Source organism: Orycteropus afer, unplaced genomic scaffold, assembly GCF_000298275.1.
Source record: "Orycteropus afer afer isolate SDZICR_OR568_19922 unplaced genomic scaffold, OryAfe1.0 scaffold00150, whole genome shotgun sequence".
Classification (NCBI taxonomy): domain Eukaryota; kingdom Metazoa; phylum Chordata; class Mammalia; order Tubulidentata; family Orycteropodidae; genus Orycteropus; species Orycteropus afer.
This window is the reverse complement of record NW_006921737.1, coordinates 5,437,618-5,455,483: the sequence shown is the minus strand read 5'-3', so window position 1 is coordinate 5,455,483 and position 17,866 is coordinate 5,437,618. Positions and strand designations below refer to the sequence as shown.

Genomic DNA, 17,866 nt, shown 5'->3' with positions numbered 1-17,866 from the left:
GGGCAGTGTTTCGTTCTGCTGTGCATGGGGTCGCTATGAGTCGGAAACGACTCGACGGCACTTAACAACAACAACAACAACTGAAGGAAGAAGTCAAAGCTGCACTGAAGGAATTAGTGAAGGACAAGGCTCCAGAAATTGGTGGAATATAGATTGAGATGTTTCAACAAACAGACGCCACACTAGAGACACTCACTTGTCTATGCCAAGAAATTTGGAAGACAGCTATCTGGCCAACTGACTGGAAAAGGACCATATTTGTACCCATCCCAAAGAAAGGTGATCCCACAGGATATGGAAATTATGGAGCAATATCATTAATATCACACATAAGTAAAATCTTGTGGAAGATAATTCAAAAATGGTTGTACAGTATATTGACAGAGAACATCCAGAAATGCAAGCAGGATTAAGAAGAGGACATGGAACGAGGGATATCATTGCTGATGTCAGATAGATCTTGGCTCAAAGCAAAGAATACCAGAAAGATGTTTACTTGTGCTTTATTGACTGTGCAAAAGCATGATTATGTGCATCATAACAAATTATGGATAACATTGAGAAGAATGGGAATTCCAGAACACTTGATTGTGCTTATGAGGAACCTATACATAGACCAGAAGGCTGTTGTTCAAACAGAACAAGGGGGTACCACATGGTTTAAATCAAGAAAGGAGTGTGTCAGGGTAATATCTTCTCACCATACTTATTCAATCTGTACAATGAACAAATAATCCGAGAAGCTGGTCTATATGAAGAAAAATGTGGCATCAGGATTGGAGGAAGCCTCATTAACAACCTGTGATATGCAGGCAATACAACTTTCCTTGCTGAAAGTGAGAATGACTTCAAGCACTTATTGATAGAGATTAAAGACTACAGTCTGCAGTGTGGGTTACATCTCAACATAATGAAAATGAAAATCCTCACAATTGGACCAATAAGCAACATCACAGTAAATGGAGAAAAGACTCAAGTTGTTAAAGATTTCATATTACTTGGTTCCATAATCAATACCAATGGAAGCAGTAGTCAAGACATCAGACAACATATTGCAGTGGGCAAATCTGCTGCAAAAGACCTCTTTCAAGTGATGAAGAGCAAGGATGTCTCCTTGAAGAGTAAGTGGTGCCTAACTCAAGCCATAGCATTTGCATATGAGAGCTTGACAATGAATAAGGAAGACCAAAGAAGAGTTGATGCTTTTGAGTTGTAGTGTTGGTGAAGAATACTGAAGGCAACATGGACTGCCAAAAGAACAAACAAATCTGTCCTGGAAGAAGTGCAGCCAGAATGCTCCTTGAAAGTGAGAATGGCCAGACTTCATCTCACTTACTTTGGTCATGTTGTCAGAAGGGACTACTCCCTGGAGGATATCATACTTGGTAAAGTGGTGGGTCAGCAAAAAAGGGGAAGGCTCTCAACAAGATGTATTGACACAGTGGCTGCAATGATGGGCTCAGGTATAGTAAGGATTGTAAGGGTGGCACAGGACTGGGAAGTGTTTCATTCTGTTGTAGATAGAGTTGCTATGAGTAGCAGCCAACTTGACAGCACCTAACAACAACAATGGGCAGTTCCTCAAACCATAGCCACTGCTTCCCTATCTTCTTGGATTGGTCTCATTCAGTAAGTCTCATCCTAGGTATAATTTACCTTGAGAATCCCTGGCCAATGGTATTTCATACCTTCAGGATGTCATTGTTTACAGTTCAGTGTGAATGGTGCCCCTGGCAGTGTGCAAGATTTCTTTATTTGGTTTTCCAGGTACTCTGGTAGCATAGTGGCTAAAGCACTTGACTGCTAACCAGAAGGCTGGCGGTTCAAACCCACCAGCCACTCCTCGGAAGGAAGGTTGGGCAATCCTACTTCCGTAGTGATACTGCCTCGGAAACCCAAGGAGGGGTCGCTATGAGTCGGGGCCGACTCGACGGCACATAACAACAACAACAACAACAATCTGTACCTCAGATCTCCATTCACTGTAATATATCTGGCCTGTTTACTTGAAGGATAATCCCAACTGAATAGCTTCTGTGGGGAGATAATCTAGACATGAAGAGTATTTCAAAATACGGATTCTGGATTAAAGCAAATTTGGATTCAAATATTTACTCATATAATTAATAGTAAGGATCCCTGGTGATGTAACAGTTAAGTGCTCAGCTTCTAACAAAAAAATTGGCTGTTTGAACCCGCCTAGTTGTTCTGCAGTAGAAGGCCTGGCAATCTGCTCTAGGCTGTAAAGATTATAGCCTAGGAAGCCCTGTGGGGCAGTTCTACTCTGTAACATGGGACACTATGAGTTGAAATTGACTTGGCACCTACAAACATAATTAATACTTAAAAACAGTCCAATGTTGGGAAAGCTTGGGCAAATTATTTATTTTATCTGAAGTTCAATTTTCTTGGCTATAAAATGAGCATAATAATAGCTATTTTTGTTGTTAGGTGCCATCAATTCCACTCTCACTCATAGTAACCCTAAGTTGTTGTTGTTGTTATGGGCCATTAAGTCGACCCCTTCTTGGGTTTCTGAGGCAGTATCACTACGGAAGTAGGTTGCCCAACCTTCCTTCCGAGGAGTAGCTGGTGAGTTTGAACTGCCAGCCTTTTGGTTAGCAGTCAAGTGATAGGCACTACTCTATCAGAGCTCCTGTAATCCTAAATAAAATAGAACAAAACACTTCTCAGTCCTGCACCATCCTCACGAGCCTTGCTACGCTTGAGGTCATCATTGCAGCCACTGTGTCTATCCATTTTGTTGAGGGTTTTCCACTTTTTCACTGAATTTCATCATGAGATATCCCATATTAAGTTTAGGTACAGTATCTAGAAAACCATACGTCTTTAATAAATTAGTTATTGTTATTATTATTATTATTATTATTGAGGGCCAAACCTACTGCCATTGAGTCGATTATGACTCATAGCAACCCCCACTGGGTTTCCAAGGAAGTAAATCTTTACAAAAGTAGATTACCCCATTTTCCTTCCACAGAGTGGCTGGTGGGTTAGCAGTCAAATGCCTTAGGTACTGCACCACCAGTGCTCCTTATTATTGAGGGAAGTACTGTGTTATATTGAAATTTTAATTTCTCCTGCCACATAGAAAGTACCCAGTAAATATTTGTTGAATAAATTGCTGAAGAAGCACAATGGGACAGCTGGTTAGTTTGTTGTATTGGAGTGCCATAATTGGACACACTTCCTACTTATTTGGTACAGAAATTTACTGAAAGGAAGAATAAGTGTTAAATATTCCTGTAAGAAAGAAAAAGCTTCCTTAACTGAAATAACTGGATAATTTGTCCTGTAATTACCCCCTGCAATTTAGAAGAACACATGTTTCTTATAATTAACAGACATTTATTTTTAGGGATATCATTTGAGCAACAAGGAGAACAATGTCTCCACCCTCTTCACTCTGAATCTTCAGAGGACATTAGAATTCCCAGGTTTAGCAACATTTTTCCTGCAGGTGAATAGGTCTGTAATTTGTCATTTACCTCAGCTCTCAGAGTCAGAGGAAAAAAAAAAAGACTTCTCTCCAATTGAATTCAGTTTTTATGGAATGCCTGTTACCACAGAGGCATAACTTCTGGCTTTATTGAGGACTCTGTTGCTAAGACACAGTCTTAATTTGTTTGCACACTTTTCAAAAAATTTGTGGGTGTTTATTCACAGAGAGAAACTGAGGTGTAAAACAGGAAAAAAAAAAAAAAAAAAGACCTGTCATTGAGTCAATTCTAACTCATGTCAACTCCCACAGGGTTTCTAAGGCTGTAAATCTTTATGGAAACAGACTGCTTCATCCTTCTTCCATTCAGAGGCTAGTAGTTTTGAACCACTGACCTTTTGGTTAGCTGCCAAGGGCCATAACTACTGCACTACCAGAGCTCCTTTTAAGAGAGAAAGCTTGGTGGAAAATTCATGGTAGTAGAGGATTAAGTGGGGAGACAGGCCCCACACCAAGATGCAGGAAGCAGGGGAAGAGCCAGGGACAACAGAGCTGTGGGATCAAGGTAAGGGGAGAGACATAGGCCCCACTCCAAGAGGCAGGGAGTGGGGGAAAAGCCAGGGATCACAAAGCAACGGGATCCAGGTAAGGGGAGGTTGGAGAGGTTTCAAAAAGCTAAGGGAAACAAATTTTTCTGTCAGTTTGTTGTACTGTGGTGGCTTGTGTGTTGCTGTCGGGCTTGAGGCTGTGCCACTGGTGTTTCAAACGCCAGCAGGGTTGCACCTGGTGCACAGGTTTCAGTGCAGCTTACAGACTGAGACAGACTAGGAAGAAGAAAGAGGCCATCCACTTCTCAAAGAATTGGCCAGGGAAAACCTTATGAATAGCAGAGAAACACTGTCTGATACATCAGTAGAAATTTTAAGAATAGCCCAGAAACATTGTCTGATACTCTGCAGGAAGACCAGACCCTTAGGTTGGAAGGCACTCAAAATAGGACTGGGAAAGAGGTGCCTCCTTAGAGTAGAACTAACCTTAATGATATGGATAAAGTAAAGCTTTTAGGACCTCCATTTGCTGACAAGGCATGATTTAAATTGAGGAGAAACAGCTGCAAACATCCATTAATAACCAGAACATAGAATGAACGAAGTATGAATCTAGGAAAATTGGAAGTTGTCAAAAAATGAAACGGAACACATAAGATTGATATCCTAGGCATTAGTGACCTGAAATGAACCACTTTGACCATTTTAAATGAGACAAACATATGATCTACTATGCTGGGAATAACAATTTGAAAAGGAATGGTATGGCATTCAGCATCACAAAAAATGTTTCAAGATCTATCCTGAAGTACAATGCTGTCAATGATAGGATAATATCCATATATATGCCTACAAGGAAGGCCAGTTAATATGATTATTATTCAAATTTACACACCAACCACCAAAGCCAATGATGAGGAAATTGAAGATTTTTTTATCACTTCTGCAGTCTGAAATTGACCGAATATGAAATCAGTATGTGTTAATTATCACTGGTGACTGGAATGCAAAAGTTGGAAACAAAGAAGAATCACCAGTTGTTGGAAAATTTGGCCTTAATAACAGAAATAATGTGGAGATACCAAGACAGAATTTTGCAAGACCAACGACTTATTCATTGCAAATACCTTTTTTCAACAACACAAACGACAGCTATACAAGTGGACTTTTCCAGATGGAGTACACAAGAATCAGATTGATGACATCTGTGGCAAGAGGTGATGGAAAAGCTCAATAGCTTCAGCCAAAGAAAGGCCAGGAGCTGACTGAGGAACAGACCATCAACTGTTCATATGCAAGTTCAACTTCAGGTTGAAAACAAGTGAAACATGTCCATGAGAGTCAAAATATGACCTTGAATATAGCCCTCCTGAATTTAGAGACCATCTAAAGATTAGATTTAATGCAATGAACACCAATGACCGAAAACCAGAATTACGTGATGACATCAAGAACATCATCCATGAAGAAAGCAAGAAGAGAAAGGAAGAAAAGACCAAAATGGATGACAGAAGAGACTCTGCAACTTGCCCTTGAATGGAGAGTAACTAAAGCAAATGGAAGAAATGACAAGATAAAAGAAGATTTCAAAGAGCAGCTTGAGAAGATAAAGCCAATTACTATAACAAAATGTGCAAAGACTTGGGGTTAGAAAACCAGAAGGGAAGAACATGCTTGGCATTTCTCAAGCTGAAAGAACTGAGGGAAAAAAAATTAAGCCTTGGTTTGCAATATTGGAAGATTCTATGGGCAAAATATTGAATGATGCAGGAAGCATCAAAAGAAGATAGAAGGAATACACAGAGTCACTGTACCAAAAAGACCTGGCCGATCTTCATCCATTTCAGGAGGTGGCATATGATCAAGAACCAGTGGTATAGAAGGAAGAAATAGAAGCAGCACAGAAGGAATTGGCAAAGAACAAGACTCCAGCAATTGACAGAGTACTCACTGAGATGTGTCAACAAATGGATGCCCCACTGGAGGCATTCACTCAGTTATGCCAAGAGATTTGGAATCCTAGGCATTAGTGACCTGCAAGTTGGTCCAACTACCTGACCAACTGACTGGAAGAGATCCATATTTGTACACACTCCAAAGAAAGGTGATCCCACAGAATGTGGAAATTATTGAGCAATATCATTAATATCACACACAAGTAAAATCTTTCTGAAGATAATTCAGAAATGGTTGCAGCAGTATATTGGCAGAACTTCCAGAGGTGCAGGTTGGATTCAGAAGAGGACATGGAACAATGGATATTATTGCTGATGTCAGATGGATCTTGGCTGAAAGCAAAGAATACCAGAAAGATGTTTACTTGTGTTTTATTGACTATGCAAAAGCATTTGATTGTGTGGATCATAACAAATTGTGGGTAACATTGAGAAGAATGGGAATTCCAGAACCCTTGATTGTGCTCATGAGGAACCTGTATGTAGACCAGGAGGCTGTCATTCGAACAGAACAAGGGGACACTGTGTGGTTTAAAATCAAGAAGGGAGTGCATCAGGGTTGTATCCTTTCACCATACTTATTCAATCTGTATACTGAGCAAATAATCCAAGAAACTGAACTATATGAAGAAGAACATGACATCAGGATTAGAGGAAGAATCATTAACAACCTGCGATACACTGACAACACAACTTTGCTTGCTGAAAGTGAGGATGACTTGAAGCACTTGCTGATGAAGGTTGAAGAATACAACCTACAGTCTGGATTACATCTCAATATAAAGAAAACAAAAATCCTCACAACTGGCCTATAAGCAGGATCATGATAAATGGCGAAAAGATTGAAGTAGTCACATTGGTTGGCTCTACAATTGATGCCAATGGAAGCAGCAGTCAGGACATCAGACAACATATAGCACTGGACAAATTGGCTGTGAAGGACCTCTTTCAAGTACTGAGGAGCAAAGATGTCTCCTTGAAGACTAAGGTGTGCCTGACACAAGCCATGATATTTTCAATCACCTCATATGCATGAGAGCTGGACAATGAACAATGAAGATCAAAGAAAAGTTGATGCTTTTGAGTTGTGGTTGTGGTGAAGAATGCTGAAAGTGCCATGGACTGCTAAAAGATCTAACAAATCTGTTCTGGAGGAAGTGCAGGAGGAATGTTCCTTAAAGGTGAGAAAGGCCAGACTTCCTCTCACCTACTTTGATCATGTTTTCAGACGGGACCATTCCCTGGAGAAGGATGTCATGGCTGGTAAAGTGGAGGATCAACGAAAGAGGGGAAGGCTTTCAACGAGATGGATTGACACAGTGGCTGTTGTGATAGGCTCAAGTATAACAAGGATTGTGGAGCTGGCACAGGACCAGACAGTGTTTCATTCTGCTGTGCATGGGGTTGCTGTGAGTCAGAGATGACTTGATGGGACCTAACAACAGGAGAGTAAGCCTCAAGTACTTATTACTTCTTCTAGAGAGAGAAAAGAAGCTCTGGTGGTGTATGAGGCATTTAGGCTGCTATCCAGAAGATCAGGGGTTCAAATCCATCAGCCTCTCTGTAGGAGGAAGTTTAGAAAATCCACTTTCATAAATATTTATAGCCTTGATAGCCCAATAGGGGTCGCTGTGAGTCAGAATCAACCCAATGGCAGTGGGTTTGTTTTTTTGGTTTTAGAGGAGACTTGCTGGTACAATGATTAAGCACTTGGATGCTACCTGAAAGTTTGATGTTTCACACCCACCAGCTGCTCCACCCTGGAGAAAAGACCTATGATATGTTCTGTAATGATTTTAGCCTAGGAAACCCTATGGGGAAGTTCTACACTGTCACATGAGGTCATTGTAAACCAGAATCGTCTCAATAGCACATAAAAACAACATGTAGACTAGAAGGCTTCAAAGTATGGTCCTGCAACAAGCAGCATCAATATCACCTGAAAACTTGTTTGAAATGCAAATTCTTAGTCCTATTTGAAACTTAATGAACTAGAATAGGTGCCTCAGCAAGTCTTTCCAAATTATTCCGAGGCTTGGTAATATTTGAAATCCATTGCTCTCAAGTGTAGTTTATAACAGTAGTTCTCAACCATAGATGCATGTTAGAATCAACTGGAGAACTTTTTAAAAATCCCATAGCTCTGTGGTGTAGTGCCTAAGGTTTGGTTTTTGGTTTTTGGTGTGTCAACTTGGCTGGGCCATGACTTTGAGTGGCTTGGCAGTTGTATGTAGTTATTCCCCATGATGAGAGTGGATGTGGTATGGTCATCTCCATGGTGGAATCTGCTATGAGCAGTCAATCAGTTGAAGGGGAGTTACCTTCAAGGTGTGGGCTTCTCCCAGTGTACATGGAAAAGATCCTGCATTTGATTTGTGATACCTCATCTCCAGTTCCTGTCGTTTGTCATGTTGCCTGCTGATCTTGGGAAAGTTGCCTTCACAGGCTGCAAGCCAACAATCTGCCATTTACCTGCTGATCTTGGATTTGTCAGCATCAGCAGCCAGCAGCTGTATGAGTCAGGAGAAGCCTCCAACTTGCTCCAGTGGCCCTGGGAGACTGAGCTAAAGCCCAATGTCAAAGGGCCTGTACCCAGCCCCTGAAGCTTGCACTCTGAACTTGAACTTCTAGACTAGCCATCCCTTAGAACCCCTAGAATTCAGACTTCTAGTCTCCTAAATGTAAAGAGAATAAAAATTTATGATTTTAAAGCCAAAAAAAAAATCTCATAGCCCTGATATAACTGAAGACCAAAACCAAACAAACAAAACCATTGCTGTCAAGTCAATTCCAACTCATGGTGACTCCATATGTTACAGAGTAGAACTAAGTTCCATAGAGTTTTCTTGGTTGTAATCTTTATGGAGCAGATTGAGTGGCCTTTCTTCTGTGGCTCCCCTGAATGTACTTGAATTGATAATTTTTCAATTAGTAAAACCAAACCAAACTCACTGTTATCAAGTCAATTCTGACTCATAGTGATGCCCACTGGGTTTCCAGTGCTATAGATCTTTACAGAAGCAGACTGCCTCATTTTTGTCCTATGAAGTGGCTGGTGAGTTCGAACCACTGACCTTTAGCAGCAAAATGCCTTAACCACTGCACCACCAGACTTCTTTTTTCAATTAGTAGCCTAGTGAAAACTGTTTGTGCAACCAGGGGCTCCACTTTTACTAAATTTTCTGGGTGTGGGCTCCCAGTATCGGTATTTTAAAAATCTCAGGGGATTCCAATATGTAGTCAGGATGGGCAAGCACTAACCTAGCAGATAATTTTATTTGAAATAACAAAAATAACCCAAGGAGTGAGATACAAAATTTTGAAGTCCAGCAGAGTCTTAAATGAACTGGAAAACACAAGGGCCTCAGACAGCTCTTCTTTCTGTCTTATTTGTGATTTTTCTGTGGCCACGTTATCTATTTTCTGATTTTCTCTGTCTCTCTGCTTAATTGGGAGCTCTGGTGGCATAGTGCCTAAGGCATTTGACTGCTAACCAGAAGGGTAGTGGTTCAAACCCACCAGCCACTCACTTTATGCTTTACAAAACAGCTTCTTTTATTCTGTGAAATGACAGTAGTTGTAGCATCAGAACCTATCTAACTTCTGGGGGTATAATGAGAACCAAGATCAGTCCAAAGTTCATTTTTACGAGGTCAGACGTATCTCTACTCTTCAACCTTTTGTACTAATTCAGATGCCAGTTATCCCTCCCACGACACTCTCTACTTCTTGTCTGGGTTCAATAATTCATTTTAATGGCAACACAGAACTCAGAGACTATGTTGTTTGTTGTTGTTATGTGCTGTCAAGTCGGACCTGACTCATAGCAACCCCTCCTTGGGTTTCCGAGGCAGTATCACTATGGAAGTAGATTACCCAACCTTCCTTCTGAGAAGTGGTTGGTGGGTTTGAACTGGCAACCTTCTGGTTAGTAGTCAAGTGCCTTAGGCACTATGTTACCAGAGCTCCCTTCAGAGACTATAGTTATAGTTAAGCAGTTTATTAAGAAACCAACAGGATACAATTTAGGATTGGGAAGCATGTAAGCCAAGTACAGAAAACTCTCCCAAAGTGGAGAGCACATTCCTTCATTCTTCAGTGCAGGATAGCTCTCAGCTCTTTGCAGTCATGCAAGCAAGCAAGCCTTTCTCTGTGTCATACATTCTCCCTCCCAGTCATACAACCCTTCTCTCAGGCCCCTCAGGATAAGCCTCCTTTTGATCCCCTAAGCACAGACTTCTCTGGCCCCTTCAGGACAGGTATCTCTGCCCTCAGCCTTCCTGCCCTCAGCCTCTGAACCGCTAACTGACCCAGCTCATTGCCATTGTCATTTTGTTCAACTCTCTTAGCTGCATCCCTAGCAGCAGGTTTCTGCCATCACCGTGGACTCCACTGGAGGGCTCTTTCTTGGCCTGTCACCACTGGTTGTACCTCAGGCCCTCTTTCGGGCCTTTTTTTTTTTTTTATTGTTGTGATTTGGGTGAAAGTTTTCAGAGCAAATTCACTTTCCATACAGCAGTTTACATACACTTTGTCTCATGACATTTATTATAATTTACCACAATGCAACAGCTCCCCTCCCACTTCCTCCTAATAGTTACCTCTTCCCTGTGTCCATCCCTCCATACACTCCTGCCCCCTGAGCTGTCTCCCTGTACATAGGCAGCCCTTCTTTCTCCCATGATTGTTCTCTCCAAGGAGTGTATCTACCTTAGGTAAATGTTCAGCTCATATGCCTGTCTTGTTTGGCTGGAAGCCACAGGTGTGTGTTCAATTCCAGACCTGATGGGCAGCTAGGGACCATAGTCTCAGTGGTTCCACCAGGCTCTATCAGACCAGCAAACCTGGTCCTCCCATTTTTTTTTTTTTTTCTCCAAATGATTTTGAGTTTTGTTCCACATTGTTCTCCCTGTCTATCCAGGATCTCATACATAGATCCCCTTCCAAGTGGTTGACAGTGGTAGCCAGGCACCATCTAATTCTTCTGGTCTCATAGTCCTAAGGCTGCTGATCAGATGGTATACCAGTCACCAGTACTAATTGTTTCCATGAATTTTTGGTTTTCTTCATTCTTCTTTGGTCTGGATGAGGAGAGACCCATCATTGCATCTAGAAGGCAACTTGCGAGCTTTTAAGATCTCAGTCGCTATTCACCAAAGTAGGAGGTGGAACAATGTTTTGTGTATGTTATGCCAATTGAGTTTGATGTCCCCTGCGACTATGGTCCCAAGCCCACAGGTTCAACTACTTAGTCCCTCTGGGTAGCTGGCTGTGACCAAGCAGTGACTACAACCTTGCCTCTTGTCAGCTCTATTAAACACCTGGGAATTCAGCTCATACACATTAACTTATAGGACCATTGTCTGCCAACCCTATACATGTTGTTGGGTACACTCCCTGTTTCATAGACATACTTACTAGTTCAGCTTGTCCACCCATCTATCCACCCGTATACCCATGTTTGCCTTCACTGACAACACAGTACTGTATGTGCAGAAGGGTTCATCTTTGTTGTCTGTACCTCCCATGTACCTCTCTATGTCTTCCTCTTCCTCAGTGCCACCACATTGATCACTTTTTGGGCCTATTTTGCTAGCTCTACCACTGAGCATCTTCCAGGCCTCTTGGTATCTTCAGTGTTACAGCCCTCAATCTGTGTTACAGGTTTTTTAAACGGTTTATTGCCTCCTCTGTCTCTGGTTCTTCTTTCTCTTCCTTCTGCTTCTGTCCACCAATCTATGTGGGGTTGGATGAATATAGAAGCAAACTCCTCATCAATTTCAAGGCATAGCCATCCTACTGTGGCCACAAATTGACCAATACCCACAGACAGTTCATTTGCATGGTAGACTACAGTAAAAAAAGCAAACTCACTGCTGAGTTGAATTGACTCATAGCGAACCTTCCTTGGGTTTCTGAGGTGTTATTACTGTGGAAGTAGATTGCCCAATCTTCCTTCTGAAGAGTGGTTGGTGAGTTTGGTGGTTCAGCCTTCTGGTTAGAACCACCAGCCTTCAGGTTAGCAGTCAAATGCCTTAGGCACTACGCCACCAGAACTCCCAGACTGTGGTAGATTAAAGTAATTTCATTTGAAAAGTCGATAGCCACTTCATTTACATAATATATTGTCCAATCCTTGCAAAGCGTATACCAATCACTGCAGGCTGTGGCCCAGTGTCAGACAAAAAGTATCAAACTTCAAGTTGTTTACAGCTTACTCAAGAAATGTCAGTCAACCTGGACAAAAGTAGCAAACCCTCTGGGATAGAAAATTAGGTCAAAGGTAACTCCTAGGGCTTATGGGATAATTTTCTCAAGCTGTTTTTCTAAGCAAAAGGCCACAAAGGAACTAATTTCACCACCTACTCAGTCACTGTTTCTTCTCTTTCATTATTTATCTCCTGCATGGTTTGACTTATCACTGGCCCAACTCCTTCCTCCCCATCAATATGTGACCTTTTTCCTACAACTCCAAAGTTCAGTCATACCTGGCAGCTGGGGAGATTCATCTTCTGATAAATCCTTAGTTTAAACCTATTAATTAAGGATCTCACATAACACAATCTCTCTTTCATTTTTTTTTTTTTTTCTTGAGGAAGATAAAAAATACTTTTAAATATATTTTTTTTTTACTTACATGGAAATTATAATAAAACTTAAAAATGATCCAAAGCATAATAGTAGCTCTATATTATTGACAGAACTCGGGATGCAGTGGTTAAAGAGTCTGATTGCTAACTGAAAGCTTGGTGGTTTGAAAACACCAAAGGCTCTGCAGGAGAAAGATGAGACAACCTGCTTCTGTAAAGATTTACAACCTTGGAAACCATATGGGACAGCTCTACTGTGTCCTACAAGGTCACTATGAATCAGAATTGACACAATGGCAGAGCTTTTATTTATTTATTTTTACATTGATATTATTGACAATTGTAAGAAAGAGAGAGGAGAGGAGGAAAAAGGTAAATATAGAGAAGAACAACGTCTTCAGGTCCTTTTGGTCCTTAAAACCCTCATCACATGAATACTTGTTCTGTCTAAAAACCTTCCTGCTGTGTTCCAACCAAGTCAGTATTCCTTGTCTGGTAAAAACTTTGATCCTAGAAGTCTTGTCATCTCTGAATTCTTGGCTATTACATAGTTCTCCAATAAAACAACATAGCTTATCAGATCTGAGCAGGCATGAAAGAGTTAGTGTTTATTCTCCCCTATTATGACAGGACAGAACAGTGTACCTCTTTGTGCTTTTATTTTGCTTTTGCATATACATCTATTTGTTGTTGCATATATCCTGAGTGCCCTGGATTCTATTCTTACTGTCTAAAAGTGGTCTCAGTCATCACCTATTCTAACTTCTCAACCAACAACATAATTAATAGTAATATATCTGGCTTCTACTGAAACATTTCCAGTGTATGAAAACTTTCTAAAGTTGGACACAACATTTCAAACAACTATATGCATAAAAAGTAATTTCTTATCAGTTATGGGTTTCAACAACTACAGAATTTGAAATTGAGCTGAAATCTTTGCCCATATTATCCATGTTACCTTCCTATGCTCTTTGATATGATGTTGTTGTTGTTGTTATATGCCATCGAGTCGGCCCCGACTCATAGCGACCCCTCCTTGGGTTTCTGAGGCAGTATCACTATGGAAGTAGGATTGCCCAACCTTCCTTCCGAGGAGTGGTCTGGTTAGTTTGATATGATAGTGAATATATTTATTCATGATTCAAGTAGGGGAACTCAGAAATCGAAGACTTTATTATCAAGGCTCTTTTGAGGCTTCTTGTTCTGAGATACACATGTAGTCCCTTTAACTGTTATTTGTTTAAAAACATTTCCATTTCTCTTGGCATTCTCTTTATTCTTTATTAAGGTGTTCTAGTTTGTTCTATAGGAGCTCTGGTAACTTAGTGCCTAAGGCACTTGACTGCCAACCAGAAGGCTTGTGGTTTAAACCCAGCAGCCACTCCTCAGAAGGAAGGTTGGGCAATCTACTTCCATAGTGATACCTCCTCGGAAATCCAAGGAGGGGTTGCTATGAGTCAGGTCCAACTCGATGGCACATAACAACAACGACAACTTTGTTCTATAGTCCCTGGGTGGCAAATGGTTAAGCATATCTACCAAGAAGTGCCTCAGAGAAAGGCCTGACAATCTACTTCTGAGAGTTCACAGCCACAGAAAACCATAGAGAGGGCAAAGTTCCACTCTGGACACGTGGGGTCTCCAGGAGTTGGATTCGAGTCAAGATCAAATGGTGGTGGTGGTGGTGGTGGTGGTGGTTTGTCCTAGAATACCATACTCAGAATTGAAAACACGATATTAAATGTAAATTGATAAGGAGGAGATACATTGCAAAGATTGTTCTCCCCATGTATGGTCACTATGCTTCTCTTGAAGCAATTTAATGATTTAATTAATTTTTGGCATCTTCATGCTCTTATTCATTCTGAGCAAAATGTCAATTAAAACCTCCAGCTCTATAATTCATAACCTACTTCTTAGCTAAGTATCTCTATCCTTCATTTTTGTCATTGTTTGGATTTAATTGTAGGTCTTCACATTTATTCTGCTAACCAGAAGTCTGGTGGTTCAAACCCACCAGCCACTCCTCGAAAGGAAGGTTGGGCAATCTACTTCCGTAGTGATACGGCCTCTACGGTCACTATGAGTCAGGTCTGACTTGACAGCACGTAACACCAACAACAACAGTATCTTTATTATTTTACCTATCATATTTAGGTCTAGAATTCATGTGGAAATGATTTTTTTAATATATTATAAGATAAAGGTCAATATTTATTTCTATTTTCCACATTTTTTATATACATAGCCCAAAGGCAATTTCTCCCCATTGCACCAGAGTATCAAATTTCTCATAAATCAAGTGACTGTATGTGCTTGAATTTCTTTCTGGAATATTTACATTCTCTATTATTCATTTTATCTATTATTTCACTCATAATACTCTGTCTGATTTACTATAAAATAAGTTTGATATCTCTATGTAATTTGTCCAGTGTTTTTATACTTTGTCAAAGTTGTCTCAGCTATTCTTTTATATTTGCATTTTCATATTGGTTTAGAATCAGATTGCAAGTTCCAAAAAGAAATCAAAACCCTCTCTGCAGATTTTTGTTGTGATTGCATTGAACCTATGTAGTTAAATTTGATGAGAAATGGAATTTTTCATTTTTCTCTATAATGTATTTTTCACATCTTTAAATAAAGCTATTCTTAGGAGTTCAATAGTTTTATGCTATTCTAAATATTTAAAGTTTCAGTTTCTGTTTGTATATTGATAGTGCATATGTGGATTTGATTTTTGTATATTAACATTTTAACCTGAGATTTTGCAATACTTTTCATACATGTTTTGAATAGTTTACACTTTACAATTTTATTGTACAGAATAGAGACTTTAATTTCTTTCAATCAAATTTTATACTTTTTACCTTATAGATAGAAAGAACCTATGATGGGGAAGAAAAAAAAAGCATTTGTTTTTGTGAGCACCATATCTTTTCCTGATTTCAAGGCAAAGCTTGCGATATTTCATCAATAATTATAAATATTTACTTTAGGCAATTTTGTAGATAATCCTTATTAGGCTTTGAAAAGTACTGTCCCTTCTTACATGGTAAGAAGTTAGTTGCTTTTTTTTAAGTGATTTTTTAGTATGGGAGTAGGAGGCAGTACGGATGGGATATGGAAACTATCACAGGATTTTGGATTTAAGAGTCTGTTATTGTAATAAGGTCACATATTTTGGGTGTCTTCTTTTGGAGAAGGTTAGTGTATTTTACATGTAGAAGCAAGGGAAGGAAATATTGAGACTAAGAGGATAGTTTGTTACGGCACTTAGTTTTTACTGGGTAACAAACCACCCCAAAAAGTTAGTGGATTAAAACAAAAACCATGCATTTCTTCATGATTCTTCATGAGAATCGCTCAGATTACCTGGGTGATTCTTTTAATCTCGGCCAGCATGGCTGAGGCTAGGTCATCTCAGATGGCCTCTGACTCAATGTCAGCAAATTCAATGAGGATGAGTTTACCACGTGTGTCTCATCATCCAATAGGCTAGCCTATGCTTATTCACATGGCAACATTGTAGGGCTCCTAGGAACAGCTAGAAAGCAAACCTCAAGGTGCAAATAGTAAGGCTCAATTTACATTATATTTGCTAATGTCTTATATCCAAAAGAAAATATATGGCCAAGTCCAGATTCAAAGGACGAAGAAATAGACTTCTTCTCTTTATGTCAATTACAACAAAATATGAATACATGCAAGTAATTTCTGGTCATTTTATAGAATATAAGTGCTATACATGCAGTATTTCATCATGTTTCTCCATCCTAACCCCTATCCAATGTCCCTCGTTCTCTGATAACTTCACCAAACCAACTCTTGCCAAAGTCACCAATCTATTCCACATGACTGGTTCTGCAAAATGAATGGCGTCCATTTGAGAAAGTTGACATTTTAACTACTAAGAAATCAGTAGATCTGATATGGATTTATTTTCTTCTCTGCTTGGCTGGTATAGGTCTTCTGTGATTTCCATGGCCACTCCCAAAAGAAGAATGTGTTCCTTTATGGTTGTAGTATCAAAGAGACCTTATGGCAAACTGAGTTTTCCATGAGCACATCTACTGTCCTGGAGGATGTCAGCTATAGGGTAAGTCATTGAGAAGATGACATTAAACATTTTGTGTCCATATTTTTGCCTTTGAGATCTGTGTTCCATGCATGTTTAATTTTTTTCCTTAAATAAAAATTTTGGTTATTTTAACTATAGAGTTGTAATATAAGCTTCAGAAGAAGAGGGTATTCATGGAAAATGAACTTTGAGACATGTATTATCTCCCAATATTTTTGTTGAATAATGATGTTTTGCCTGGGTTTCCTGCACCTATTTTCTGTATGTTATGATACACTAAAAAGGATGTGAGAATGGGAGACAAGAATCCTTGTTTCAATGCCTGACTTTACAAATATTAACTGTGTGACTATGAGTCAGTCACATTACTTCTCTGAACCACCATTCTGCCATTTGGAAAATGAGGATAGTAAAAATAGTACTTCTGTTATATAATTTATAAGAGGAATAATATAATACTGAATATGAAAGGATCTTTAATAAATATGCAGTGATGAACAAAATTATGGCATTAGACCATCCATACCCCTCTGCTGAAGCACTCTATAAAAAGAACAATCCATCACATTTTATTTTTTCTGGGTACCAGTAGTTAGAGTTCAGCTTTTCTTCCATTCAACCAATAGGAACTGTTTTAGTTATCTAGTGCTGCTGCAACACACACACACACAAACAAAAACAAACTCACTACCGTCAATTGGACTCATAGCGACCCTTTCTTGGGTTTCTGAGACAGTACCTCTACGGAAGTAGATTGCCCCGTCTTCCTTCCGAGGAGTGGCTGGTGGGTTTGAACCTTCACCTTTCTGTTTAGCAGTTAAATGCCCTAGGGTGGCTTTAACAAACAGAAATATATTTTCTCACATTTTAGAAGGCTAGAATTCTGAATTCATGGTGCCAGTTCTAGAGAAAAGCTTTCTGTCTTTCTCGGTGGGCTGTGAAGGAAAATTACTGTTCCTTTTGAGTTTCTACTCCTGTAGAGTCTTCATGTGGCTTGGCATCTCTCTTCCGCCATCTCTGCTTGCTTGTTTAGTATCTTTTATATTAGAAAAGAGACTGACCCAAGACATGCTCTACACATCCTGTCTCATTAACATAAAAAAGACAACCTAGGAGGCGGGGCAAGATGGCAGACTAGGCAGAAGGATTGCACAGACCCTCTTCAACAAAGAAAAGGGAAACCAATTAACACAGACACAGAAGATAATCTTGGACCCCTGAACCTTGAA

General features: G+C 39.9%; 1 protein-coding gene across 1 annotated transcript in view; it reads left to right on the top strand.

The window, feature by feature from the left end:
- The window catches only part of AGBL1 (AGBL carboxypeptidase 1), a 1,441,949-nt gene that overhangs the window by 713,743 nt on the left and 710,340 nt on the right, over positions 1 to 17,866 (top strand). The window contains exon 20 of the mRNA XM_007946116.2: positions 16,524 to 16,655. Within this exon, the coding sequence (XP_007944307.2) occupies positions 16,524 to 16,655 (132 nt within the window). The remainder of the gene's footprint in view (positions 1 to 16,523; positions 16,656 to 17,866) is intronic.